General features: G+C 35.9%; 1 protein-coding gene across 2 annotated transcripts; it reads left to right on the plus strand.

Annotated features, from left to right (window-relative positions):
- Nucleotides 3,821-12,981, plus strand: LOC107643905 (DDT domain-containing protein DDR4). 2 transcript variants are annotated; one of them, XM_016347655.2, is made up of 12 exons: nt 3,822-4,613; nt 4,752-4,862; nt 6,372-6,458; nt 6,545-6,582; nt 6,688-6,769; nt 7,287-7,393; nt 7,508-7,673; nt 9,214-9,306; nt 9,477-9,600; nt 10,814-10,856; nt 11,401-11,583; nt 11,707-12,981. In XM_016347655.2, exons 1-12 carry the CDS (start codon nt 4,191-4,193, stop codon nt 12,608-12,610), a joined length of 2,361 nt encoding a protein of 786 aa, XP_016203141.1. In that variant the 5' UTR covers nt 3,822-4,190; the 3' UTR covers nt 12,611-12,981. The 2 variants fall into 2 exon arrangements, with proteins under 2 accessions (XP_020979989.1, XP_016203141.1); XM_021124330.1 differs by lacking the exon at nt 4,752-4,862 and having other exon boundaries at nt 3,821-4,613.

The following is a 13,154-nucleotide window of genomic DNA, read 5'->3' on the forward strand; positions in this document are numbered from 1 at the left end:
ATGAAGAGTGTGAAGAGGTAGTAAGGAGAACATGGATACCGGAAACACCTAATCTACAAGAAAAATTAGGAAACTGTAGCAAATCTTTAGAGGAGTGGGGAAAAAAAAACTTCGGACAGATCCCAAAGGCTATTAGAGAAAAGCAAAGAAAGCTACAAGAAGTGTAAGTTGGAGATCAAACACAAGCAACAATGACACAATCAAAGAAAATCCAAGAAGAATTGGATGTGCTCCTAAAGCAAGAAGAAATCTGGTGGTCGCAAAGGTCAAGAGAAAATTGGCTAAAGGCAGGGGATAGGAATACAAGTTTCTTTCATAAAAAAGCATCTCAAAGGAAGAGAAGAAATATAGTGCAAAAATTATCGGATGATGCAGGAGTAATCTATGAAGAAGAAGATAAAATTGAAGAGGTGATGGCAACCTATTTTAAGAGGTTGTTTGCTACTGAAAATACAGAGAAAATTGAAGAAACAGTTGAGGTTGTTAGGGGAAGGATAACACAAGAGAGATTAGATATAATTCAAAGCAATTTTATCAAAGAAAAAGTCAAGATAGCCTTGAGCCAAATGCACCCAACAAAGACACCAGGGCCTTATGGATTACCGGCTCTTTTCTACCAAAAGATGTGGAACACAATGGGAGAAGATGTGACAAAGTGAACACTCAACGTTCTTAATAATGGAGGAGATCTCTTAGAGGTGAACAAAACTTTTATCTGCCTCATCCTTAAAATCAAACACCCGAGCCACACAGAATTATAGGCCAATCTCTCTATGCAATGTTATTTTCAAACTCATGACAAAGACAATTGCAAATAGGCTAAAGCTGATCCTGCCAGACATTATAGGAGAATTCTAAAGTGCCTTTACACCAGGAAAACTTATAATAGATACGATCTAGCAGCATTTGAGAAATTTTATTTCATAAAGAAAAAGAAGGAGGGCAATAAGGGATATATAGGAGTGAAGTTAGATATGGAGAAGGCCTATTACCAGATTGAGTGGGCTTTTCTCATTGAAGTGCTCAAATTTCTGGGCTTCCCACAAAAATGGATTGATTTAATTTGGGTATGCATAAGCACAGTATCCTTTTTTATTTTGATAAATAGCTGTCCAACTAAAGAGTTTAATCCTGGGAGAGGAATCAGGCAGGGAGACCCGTTATCCCCTTATCTCTTTATCTTGTGCGCTGAAGTGTTCTTCGATCTTCTGAGGAGAGCACAAGAAAGGAAAGTTATACAGGGGATCAAGGTTGTAAGACAGGCACTAGAAATTACCCATCTCTTTTTTGCGGATGATAGTATTCTTTTTTTGAGAACAACAGATCAGAGTATTCAAGTACTGATAGAGATTCTTAAACACTACGAATTAGCTTCGAGACAGAGAATTAACTTGGACAAGTCGGATTTTGTTTAACCGAAATGTACCTCCTACCAGATAGATGTTTATCTAAGATTGGTTGAATGTAAAGGCAGTAAAAAGTCACTCAAAATACTTGGAAATACCAACTATGGTCGGTAGATCCAAGAAGCATATTTTTGAGTTTGTTCAAGAGAAAACCTGGAAGAAGCTAAAAGGATGAAAATAGAAAACTCTATCTAAAGTGGAAAAAAAAATCTCATCAAGTCTGTTGTTCAATCTATCCTTCTTACATCATGGGATGCTTCCAATTACCTAAGAGCCTTTGCAACTAATTGAAGAGAATGATTGGCAATTTCTATTGGGGCAGTAAGGAGGGAGAAAGGAAAATACATTGGATAGGATAGAACAAGCTTAGCAATATAAAAGAGGATGGAGGATTGGGCTTTAGAAGTTTTAAAGCATTTAACCAGACCATGCTAGTCAAGCAAGGTTGGAGATTAATGAAGAGACCTGATTCACTGACAGCAAGAATACTAAAAGCCAAATACTTTGCAAGAAAAAGTTTTCTTCATGCAAACAAAGGACACAATCCCAGTTATACTTGGAGGAGCATCTGGGGCACAAAATGGGTGCTGGAATTAGGTGGACTTTAGAGGATAGGGACAGGGAGGAGCACCAGAATTTGGGAAGACACGTGGCTTCCTAATCAAAACGGGTACAAAATCTAGAGTCCCAAAGCAAGTTTTGATCAGGAAGCCACAGTGGACAACCTTATCAACCAGAAAAATAAAACTTGGAACCAAGAAATAATCAAAAATAATTTCCTACCATTTGAAGTAGATCAAATCCTAGCACTACCATTACATTTTCAAGAACAATAAGATATTTTTTATTGAAAATTTAACAGAACTGGGGTATATGAAGTAAATAAAGCTTATCACTTGATAAGGAAGCATAGTCGGGAACAAGGGAAAGGTAGCGTACCAACCCTCGAAGAGAAGCAGCAATGGAAGCAGCTTTGGAAGATGAGAATACCACCCAAAACTTTGAACTTCATGTGGAGGCTCATGCATAGATCACTACCTACAAAATTAAATCTACAGAAAAGGGAAGTGAGATGCATTTCAATTTGTCCCAGATGTTTTGAGAAAGAAGAAACTGAATCTCACATTTTCAAGGATTGCAACTGGATAAGGAGGTTTTGGTTCATCTCTTTCTTCACTTTGAGAATAAAATCAGCGGAAGAAACCCTCTCTTGGATTGGATTGACATAACCTTGAAGAAAATTGGGGAAGAGGAAAAAGGGCTTTTCTTATGCACCCTCCATAACCTCTGGCATGGGAAAAATAAATTAGTTTTCGAGAACGATCAATTCCTACCAAAAGTGTTGTTAGAGAGAGCCCAAAAAAGTTTCACAGAAGCAAATTTCATTGTAGAAAGACCACTATTGCCTTAGGAACCTTCACCGGGTAGTTAAAGTGTTAATTCTTAGAGTGCTCTTCTGTCAAACACATTTAAATTAAATGTTGATGCAGCTACTAATAATGGAGGAAGAGGAGGAGTTGGTGTAGTTATTAGAGATAGTGAAGGGGTAGTTGCAGCTACTGCCACGCTGGAGATTGCCTCATCTCTTTTAGTTAGAGAAACTGAGGTTATGACTTTTTACTTGGGCTTGGAATTTGCAACCCAATGCTGTTTTTTAATATTGAGTTGGAAGGAGACAATATATAAACGGTTAGAACCCTTAACTTTGAATATCCGTTTAGTAGTTCCTTTGGAGTGATTATTTTTAATTGTAAAATTCTTTTGAATAAGTTCAAATTTTATAAAGTTTTACATGTAAAAAGATAAGAGAATTTAATAACTCATTATCTAACAAAATTAATTCTTATCAAGCCAAATTTAATGTGGCTGAAAAAAATACCCTTAAAAATATGTAATTGAGTCTGCCTTAATAATTTGAGAATTAAAGTTTAATACAAATATATTTTCCTTAAAAAAAAAAACTAATTATGGAGGCAAACATTTAGAGACTAAATTTAGCTTTATCTCCAGAAACATAACAAGGCATTGCATATGTGTTTTCTTTGCTGCTCCCCTTGAAATAGCTATGAAAATTTTTTAAAATTCAAAATAAACTATCCTATTCAATTATTTATCAAAGTACCCAGAAAATAATAAGAAATTAGCTAACATAGTTAATGATTATAGATGAAAATCCATAGAAAGCGTATTTATTTTTCTTCAATATATAATTTAGAGTTAAAAGATTCAAAATCGAATATGAATTTAACCCGTAAACAACGCCTACCAAGTACCAACCAACCTTTTCAAGAGAGATTTTTTTTTTAAAAATAAATTTAAAATATAAATCAATTTTACCAAAGAACACAAAGTAAAAGTCTAACTCTATCCTCTTTCACCCAAATTACAAGGTATTTTTGTCTCCTCTTCGACTCTAATCTATGGTACCGGATCTCTTTCTCTCCCAACACTATCTCCAAGTGTTTCTGCATGGGCAGTAACTCCATTAGGATATAGGCACATAGCAGTTTATATTAGAGGGCTTGTACCCCCTAAAAAACAGAGTGCATTGTTTTTCTTAATTATTTTTTTTAAACAATTAATTTGCATTTTATTGTTTATCTCTCTCTAATTAAAAAAAAAAAAATGACAAGGCCCTTTCTTCCCCCCTCTCCTTCTCTTGCCACAATCCCTTCACTTTGATTTTCTTCTCTTCAATGCTAACATATCATATGATCCTCTACATGTAATCCCACGATACAAACCCTAAAACCCTTTTTGATCTCTTTCTTTCTCTCACAAACCATGTCTCAGGGATCTCCTCTTCCCGCCAACGAACCCTCCAACCCTCACTCGCCGGAACCGGATTCTCAGAAGGACACGGAAACCACCACCACCGGTACAACCACCGCCGCTGACGAACCTCCTCCTCCGGCTCTGGCTCCGGTCATTAATCGTAGCAACCGGCCGTCTCGCGCCTGCACCATTCGCGCCGCTGCACGCATCCAAGCGGCGTCGCAGCCGGCAATAGAACGGCGGAAAAAGGCCGCGAAGAAGGAGCAGAGCCGGCGGGAGGAGTTGCCGTCGCCGTCGTCGCCTCCGCAGTCGCAGCAGCAGCAATGCAGCAAGATCGTGACGCCGCTGGTGGAACCGCCCACGTCGTCGCAGTTGCCCCGCTTTCATCTCCGGTCGATGTGGGAGTTAGCTTCCGCCCTCAATTTTTTGAATGTGAGCTTTGAAAAGATTTCAGCTTTGTTGTTAGATTTGGTTTAATAATGGGCTCGGCTTTCAAAGGTTTTTCATTTTATATGATAGTTTTCAAAAAAAGCTATTGGAGGTTAATGTGGCGTGGTTTTGGTGTTGCAGCTGTTTAGGCCTCTTTTGAATATACAAGTAGAATTCTCAGCTGAAGAGTTTGAGACAGCACTTCTTACCCCAAATGACACATTAGCTTATATACACATGCCTTTGCTAAAGGTTGGGGCCTTTTTTTTTCTTTTCCTGTTTCTCTTAGAATGTGGGTTAACACATTTTATTCCTGTGTATTGCATTGCGCTTTTCTTCTGTTAATTTAGGTCATATCCTTTCTTTCCTGTGTTTGTTAGGTATGTGGAGCATTTCGTTGATGTGTTTGTCTTCTGCTATATGTTTGTTTATCATTTGTTGAAGTTAATTATTTATGCAATGCTTATAGCTATGAGTTTGCAGCGTGTAAGTTGGACTGAGAATCATTGTTATATGCTAGTTTTGTTGAGAAATATTTTGGTATATGGTTGTAGGATGAGTGACGTAGGAATGGAAACAGAGTGAACTGATAGAAATTTGTTGTTTAGTATAAGCATAATTTTAGTCATATGTTTTGAAAGTGTGTTGACTACAAAGACGGAGCTTATCTAAGTTTTTCCAAATGAATGGGTCATGTTCATATGATAAACTTGAGGACTGAGTCACTACCCAACCCTTGGGATTGGTCATCATTCAACCGGCTAGGTGTGGCCTCAAATAAATTACTATAGGTAAAAACTAACGTTCAAGAAATCTCAAATAAGGTCATTGTACCGAATTCTGCTTAGAGATTTCTAACTTGAAGTACAGGTTCCTGCCAGATTCAAATATTGTAGGAAAACTATTCGACAAATGTGAGGATTTAGCTCTTTTATGAAATTCCGGTGCTTCAGGAGAATAGAGGCAGGATATTAATTGAGTCCTTGATCTAACATTAGATGACTTAATTAAAACAGTGATTGTACTTGAGAACAAGAACAACCACCGCCATTCAGTAACTTGTGTAGATTCTCCAAATGGCAGCATTGCATTCTTTCATAAACCATGTCATAGACCAAGTCCCTCAACTGGTGATACTGGTGATAGTGTTCGAAGTTGTCTAAGTAAGATTCTAAATTTAGCATTTTGATTGAGCAATGCAATAATGTCAATTTCCATTCATCTCGTACTTGTTGGGTAGGTATATATGGTAGATAGAGAGTGGACAGTGAGAGAAAATTAAGGCTGTTTAATGTTAGCTTCCTTACATTCTCAGATGTTGTAATGGTATTTGAAGTTTTGTACTTTAACTCTACTGTTGTGCAATGAACCTCGGGCTCTGTCAACATCTATGCCAGTGTAAAATCTAAACTTTTCACGGGTCTGTGATCTATTGTGTCATGTTCAGAGAGGAGCCAATCAAAATTATGGTAATAATTGAACTTGTTAATGTTTTTCATTGGGTTAACTATAAAATAACATCAGCCACACATTACTTTTTATGATTGAGACTGTTACAGAAAGTCATAGTAGTTTAATGTAAGGTATCTTCCAGTCGAAGGTCCTGTAACTGGTATTTGACATTGTCTTTTTTGGCCAGACAGTAATAGGCACTCATCTGTCAGTGTCTTTTATTGAGGAAATGAAAAGTTTCCTTTCTTATATAACATACTTGTGAAACTGCTACCTGTCTAATAATCACTTGACTGAATCTTTTGATAGGCAATCCCTCCCATTACACGAATGGCGCTCACACGTGATACTTGGATAACTGTATTGTGCAGAAAATTGAGAGATTGGTGGCATTGGGTAATGGGGAACTTTAAGCTGATATTTGAGAATAATGTATATTTTGTTGTTTCTCTAGCTAATATGAGGATGAAAATCAAATGCAGGTTGCTGATGGGGATCTTCCAATTGTTGCTTCACATGGGTAAACATTCATCTTGCCGTTCAATTACCAAAATGCCATGTTGTTACTTGTTAAGCTTTGTGCACTTGCAAAGTCTCAGCTTATGTTAAGTTGTTAACATGACAGGGCGGAGGTTGAAGCATACAGATCACTCGATCCAGGGGTCCGTGTAGTCATCTTAAAGGCATTATGTGATATCCGCGTTGAGGTATAATTACTAATTAGAGCTTTACGTGTTTATACTTGTTATACCTTTTTCACTTAAATGGGTGAATTTCAGAATAGTAGGATGTGATCACTCTGCTTGATGTTAGCTTGGCTCTTGTTGGAAAATTATGCTAAGTCCATTCACGCTGTTCATTGAATTAACGCTGTATAATCTATGTCTGAAAATTTACCCTTTTATAATCATTGTTGCTTTGTTTTGATGCAACCTACCTCCCCCTTTTGTTTTATTTGTCCTGCTCCTACTATCTTTCATATGAATTGCTACTTTCTGCTTTTGCGTGTAACTAATAAGGGTGTGATAATCAGCCTTTATAATCATATGTAATACAATTCACATAGATGCATGGTCATGCTATCATCAGGCTAATGGCTTTTGTATTGACTTGGGACTTTTTACTCTCTAATAACACACTTTGGGGAGTTTGAGGAGGCTGGGGATAGGGGGAAGCAGATATACTACTGGGCTTACAATGATAGGTTTTGCTAATATTTTGCAGCAAGAAGATATCCGAAATTACATTGACAATTCACTCAAACATGGAGTTCAACTTTCCACATTCCGAAAGGAGCGTATCGGTGGTGATTCGCATGGAATTTCTTATTGGTGATGAATAGTTTCTTTCAATTAGAACTTTTCAAAATTTGAATGTTATTAGGACTGTTGTTGCACATTCATGTCTCTTCATGCTTTTATTCATTTGCAATTTAATTAGTGTAGGTATGAAGATGACCCAATTATTGGACATAGGTTATATAGGGAAATAAGGAAAACTGAAGTGGTTCAAGAGAGGAAAGGGAAACCAAGAGGTTCCCGGGTTCTTTCTAACACATCATACCAGTGGGAAGCAATTGCTACCAATTTTGATGAGTTTCAAGATGTTTCTGTAAGTTACTGAGGCTTGTCTAACTATATTCTGTTTGAATGTTTTAAATTTTTAAACAATTCTTGAGTGTTTTGCTTGAATTGGACTTCAGTGTTAGGTTCATGGGCTAGGTCATGGTTAGCTTGATACATAAATTAGTACATTAATAATGGTGCTTTTGTACTGGAATCACAAATTTATCCTGATTTGTTGACTTATTATATGCACTTAGAAACATGACTTGATTTATAATGTACGGGTAAACTTCTGATTGACTGTAATTTAATAGCAAATCCAGATGAAGTATGGTTATGAAAACAGAAACTTCTTTTTTAAAAAAAAAATAAAAGAAGAATCTTATTCAGTAGAAGATAGAAATTTACAAGATGGGAGTACAAGAGATCCTCAACATATCTGATGGAGTAACCTCAGTAGCTTAAAGTTTTGCTTATCAGATTACAATTATAACAAAGATTAAAAAGGAGAAAAAAAAAAAACTACAATAGTTTAAATCACCTGATGTGATTACAAATGTTATATATATTTGTAATGTTTCATTCCATTATCACCGTTTCAGATGGGTAAAGCAAATTGAAACATCCAACTGTTGAGTAAAACTTGAGTTAACTAGTGATAGAATACTGCGGTAAGAAATCTTTATCACTGTATGCTATCCGTTGAAACCATTATGTATCCACTAGGTGTGGTTTGTTGCATTGTTGAACTTCAATCATCATGGTGTTTCTCATAAATCATCTCTATAAACAAACCATTAAGAGCTAAAGAGAAGTTTATTGAAGTGGATGGAAGTAAACTTCAAGGATGTTGAAACATTGTGTAGAAGAGATATAGACAAGTAATAGCAAAAAAAGGGGGGGGGAATGGGATACTGAAAAATTTATGCTATTCAATACTTGTGTGCGAGAGAAATGAGTTAGAAAATAGAACCAGAGATGCTATGTGCACAATTTTCTCTTAAAATGAAGAGATGATAAAGCATTTTGTGAATTTTTGGCTTTTCTTGTCTTCATGGTAGACCAAATGAAAGTGACTTGTACATTACTGCAAAAGATTTTATCTTCTTTTCTATTATTAGAACAATTGATAACAAATTAATGGAATTTGTATAACCCAAAAATCGTACCTCTGACTTAGCGATGTGCATTAAGCCCTTTTCTTAATTTATTGTATTTTATTTTTCTTTTTCAAAGGCCAATGATTAGTTTAGTATTAGCTAAACTCCAGTCTTCGCTAATGACTTGCAGCTATAAAACTGGTCAAAATTAGCTGTAACAATTATTTTTTGATCAGATGTTTAATGTGGTTAAATGTTCATGTTCATTGATACTCAAAAATCTAATTTCTGGGTCAATGTGATTTTTATTGATTTCTCATAATGTGGGCATTTGTTTATTTTCTGATGATATGAATCACCCTTATTTTTCTTTTTCCATTTTCAAGGAAACAATGAAACAAAGAGTTTTATTTTCCATGTGTTGCAACTACTTTATTTTTTCATTTGAGCAATAGCTTATTTGAATTTATGCATCTGGTTGCATAGGAGAAACTTTTCTCCAGTAAAAACAGAACGGAGGCTTCTGTAGGAAAAAAGCTGAAGATAGATATGCTTGCTGAAATTGAGAAAGTTCACAAGGTACTTTATTTTCATGTGTACCTTTGTTTTGGTGGTGAGGGTTAATAAAATTGAGAAGATAGGATTCTCAACTGAACTTGAAACCATGTTCTTTCCCTTTTTTTTTTATAAAAAAATCTTGATTTGTGAAGAATCTTGTGTTATTCTTAGTTGACACTATATTTGTGCAGAAAAAGGAAAGATTGATGAAAAAGCAACACAGAGAAGCCCTTCTGCTTGATAATTTCTTGGGTGTTGATGGGCTTGCCACGGGGCGTTCACTTCGTGATAGGAAACCTGTTACTTACACTTTTGGTAAGGGCAAGTTCAAGGAACTTTTAACCATGGAGCCATCTTTTTTCATTCTGTTTGTAGTTGTTGCCCGCAATACATGATTTGCATTTGATTTAACTAGTTGTCCTTGTCACCCTCCTGTTATTTTTGGCATGCACTGCAACTGTCTGGTTTTGGAGATAGAACTCATGTGGAAAATAATGTCTATATTCTTCGTGAGAAATGTCTGGTTTTAGTAGTAAATAATAAGCTTTTTCCTTGGTAACTACTATGCATCCTTGAAATTTTTTTTTTAATTTTTTTATTTTGCTCTTGTGAGAAGGATCTTTTGTCCTCACAGCTTCTTGTGTCACTGTCTCTTTTTATGGGGAAAAATTATGTGACTCCTATTTAAAGGAATTTTTTTTTGTAGTTTTTTTCCCTCAATCATGTTGAGAGATTGGAAGGATATACTTCATTGATCCTTTTCTCTTTTGTTAGTTTTTTCTTTTGTAAGGAGGTCTCCCAATTTCTTGTATCATTGTTTTCATATTTATATTTCTTTAATCCCAAAAAACTAATACTAGACTCCTAATCTTAGTTAGAGTCGCAAATCAAGAAGTAAAAAAGAAATACAAGTTATTCTTAGATTTCTTCTAGATATCTAGTCTAGATACTCTATGATGCTAATATATGATTGGGATAATGTGCAATATCTTGGTATATTAAACTGGTGCTTTCTGTTGCTTGGTGGTTTTAGGATCATTGAATGATTAATAAATCAATCTGGTAAATGTGTTGAATATTTCTTATATACTTCTGTTAGCCTTGTTAGTTTACACATGACCACACTTTCTTACGAAAGTTGTATTACCAAGCTCTTCTTTATAGAAGCACCCTGCCTTGATTATGTTGTTCACAATTTTGTTATGCTTGGAAAAGCAATTTTATATACCCTGGGATTTTGTATAAGTAGTATGATCTAGTTTCTCACTTGAACTGGATCAAGATCCTCTAAAGTGAGGAAGTTAGTAAAGTGTTAAAGTGAAGAGTTAATCACTCTTAATTAAGATAGTGGGGTACACATCTCATGGAAGTTACAAATTCAATAGTGATTAATCCCTCACTTTGTCACTTTATCAACTTCTTCACTTTAAAGGATCTAAATTCACCTGCACTACCTAATTTTATGTTTCCTGGGTATCACTATGCACTGACTTTACACTAATCTAACTTTGATTCATTGTTATTGCAGATGATTATGATCGGTCTATCAATGAGGCAATCAAGATAACCAAGTATGTTATTCATCTTTCTGTCTTCCTAACCCTCTATAAAAATCTGTTTTTGATATTTTTCTATACTTTCTGGCTGGTTTGGAGTTAAAATTACACTTAGTTTTTACCCTTGCAAACGTACAATTTTGATCGGTTTTGTTGGATACATGAGTTAGCTTCCTTATTTTGTGCAATATATTTACTTTGTTAAGCTAAGTTAATATATTTACCATTAATTAGTTATATTTTGTCAAGGAAGAATAATATATCGATAGATTAAAGTACGGTCTAACACAATTGATTCATATATCTCGAGTTATAACAATCTTTCTTTCGCTTATTTTCTTATAAAATTATAATTTCAATATTAATCATAAAATTGGTATTTAGTTATGTCTAATGTCTCATTTTTAAAATGAAATTTTTGAAATATGTAAACTTGTATGATTTTTACAATGTGAGTTATTTTAAGACCCAATGACGTTACCTAAGCTATCAAGCTTGATACTTGCTCATTTATTCGTCCTGTGTACTTATACAACACATCTATTTCTTCCTTTGTCAGGAAAAAGCAACCATCTCCGGAACCTATACCCAGGAGAGAAGCAGGAGTAAAACCTGATGCTCTTACTAATGGAAAATTAAGTGGTCCTTCATATGCCTCTCAACATCAGTTCAGTATGGCATCTCCAAAATCACCTGACTTTGATGATGAAGAAGAGCATGAAAGGGATATGTTGGACAGAAGGTTTGTAGTTCTTCCCCTCCATCTCCCCTTTTATCTGCTAAGAAAAAAGAAAAGAAAACACTTTCCCCTCAAATTAATCTATGTATTATCCGATTTTCATTGTTCATCTTGATTCTGCATCAGCAACCGACAAAGGCAGAGGCCCAGGCGTTACTCTGAGAATGAGTTTATCGAGGTGGTATCAGATAATGATGTAGACTTTGACAGCGATGATGATATTGTTGGAGAAGCCGTATATGATGAAGAGTATCTCCGGAAACGTAAGCAGCGAAGGAAGTTCTCTAGTAGCTCTGCATCTGAAGGGGATGAAGAATATCATTGGGATGAAGACAATGTTGAAGAGGAAGAGGAAGAAGATTCCATGAGTATCAGTGAGGATAGTGACAAACCCCAGCCTCGTAAAGTCAAGCAATTGCCAGGCCGTACTAGGAGGGAAACTAAACTGAGGTCTATGGGTGAGATTCATTCAGGTCTTAGGCGCAGTAAGAGGGCAACTAGGAACCGTATAAATTATCGGCAATATGAGATGTCTGAGTCAGACACAGAGTTTATCAAACCTGACAAGTCTAATGCATCGGATAAATGCTCAGATCATAGTGAGAATGGGGAGTTCATGGTGGAAAGTGAAGAATCAGATGGTAATGATGATGATCGGGAATTCAAAGTCGATGAGCCTGCCACTAACCCTGCAGCAGCAGAAAACGAATATCCTGCAGCAGGAGAAAATGAAGATCCTGGAGCAGCAGAAAACGAAGATCATGCCGCAGGAGAAAATGAATATCCTGTAGCAGCAAAAACCGAAGAGCCTGCAACAGGAGAAAATGAAGAGCCTGCAGGAGAAAATCCGCGAAATCAATACCAAGACCAGAACCAGCATCCTGAAAACTCAAGTAGTCCGCCAGGCCAAGAGGAAGTTGAGGGCATGTCGAAGAGACGTTTCCTTGATCTGAATGAGCTTGCTCCCAGTTCAGGTTTTGATGACGGTCCAACTTCACATACATCTAAACATGAAGGCAATGGTGATTAGTGAAGCCTCTCCATCTGCCTTTTGTAAGCATGGTAGTTTTTCTATCAAGGAAGCCACATATGTATGATAGATAATAGGACTATAAATTTTGTTATGTGCCTCAGAGGAAGTTACCACCTGGTCCTCTTCCTTAGGCAATCTGAACCCATAAGCAGCATGATACTGAGTTGTGTAGATTAGGTAGTCATTTTTTAGTATTTAAGTAGTTCTACATTCAAAAGTGTCTAGCAGAATGGATGAGAATTTGTGGGGCGTTATTTAGCCCTTTCAATCGATCATGTACAATAACTCTTAACAAGTACTGTAACTTTTAACACAAGATATTGCCTTTAGATTATCAAGCCCTTTAGTCTTTTACTCTTTTTTTCTTATTATTTTTGCCTCCTTTTTCCTTTCAGATGGTTAGATGGACGGGTTAGTGGTTAGCTTTGGTTAATTAGCTTTCTTAAATTATGTTAAACGAGGGCCCTAGGTCCCCTTCACAAAAAAAAAAAAAAAAAAAAAAAAAAAAAAAAAAAAAAAAGGACGGAAATTTTTTTAAAAA

This window comes from Arachis ipaensis, chromosome B05 (genome assembly GCF_000816755.2).
Source record: "Arachis ipaensis cultivar K30076 chromosome B05, Araip1.1, whole genome shotgun sequence".
In the NCBI taxonomy this organism is placed as follows: domain Eukaryota; kingdom Viridiplantae; phylum Streptophyta; class Magnoliopsida; order Fabales; family Fabaceae; genus Arachis; species Arachis ipaensis.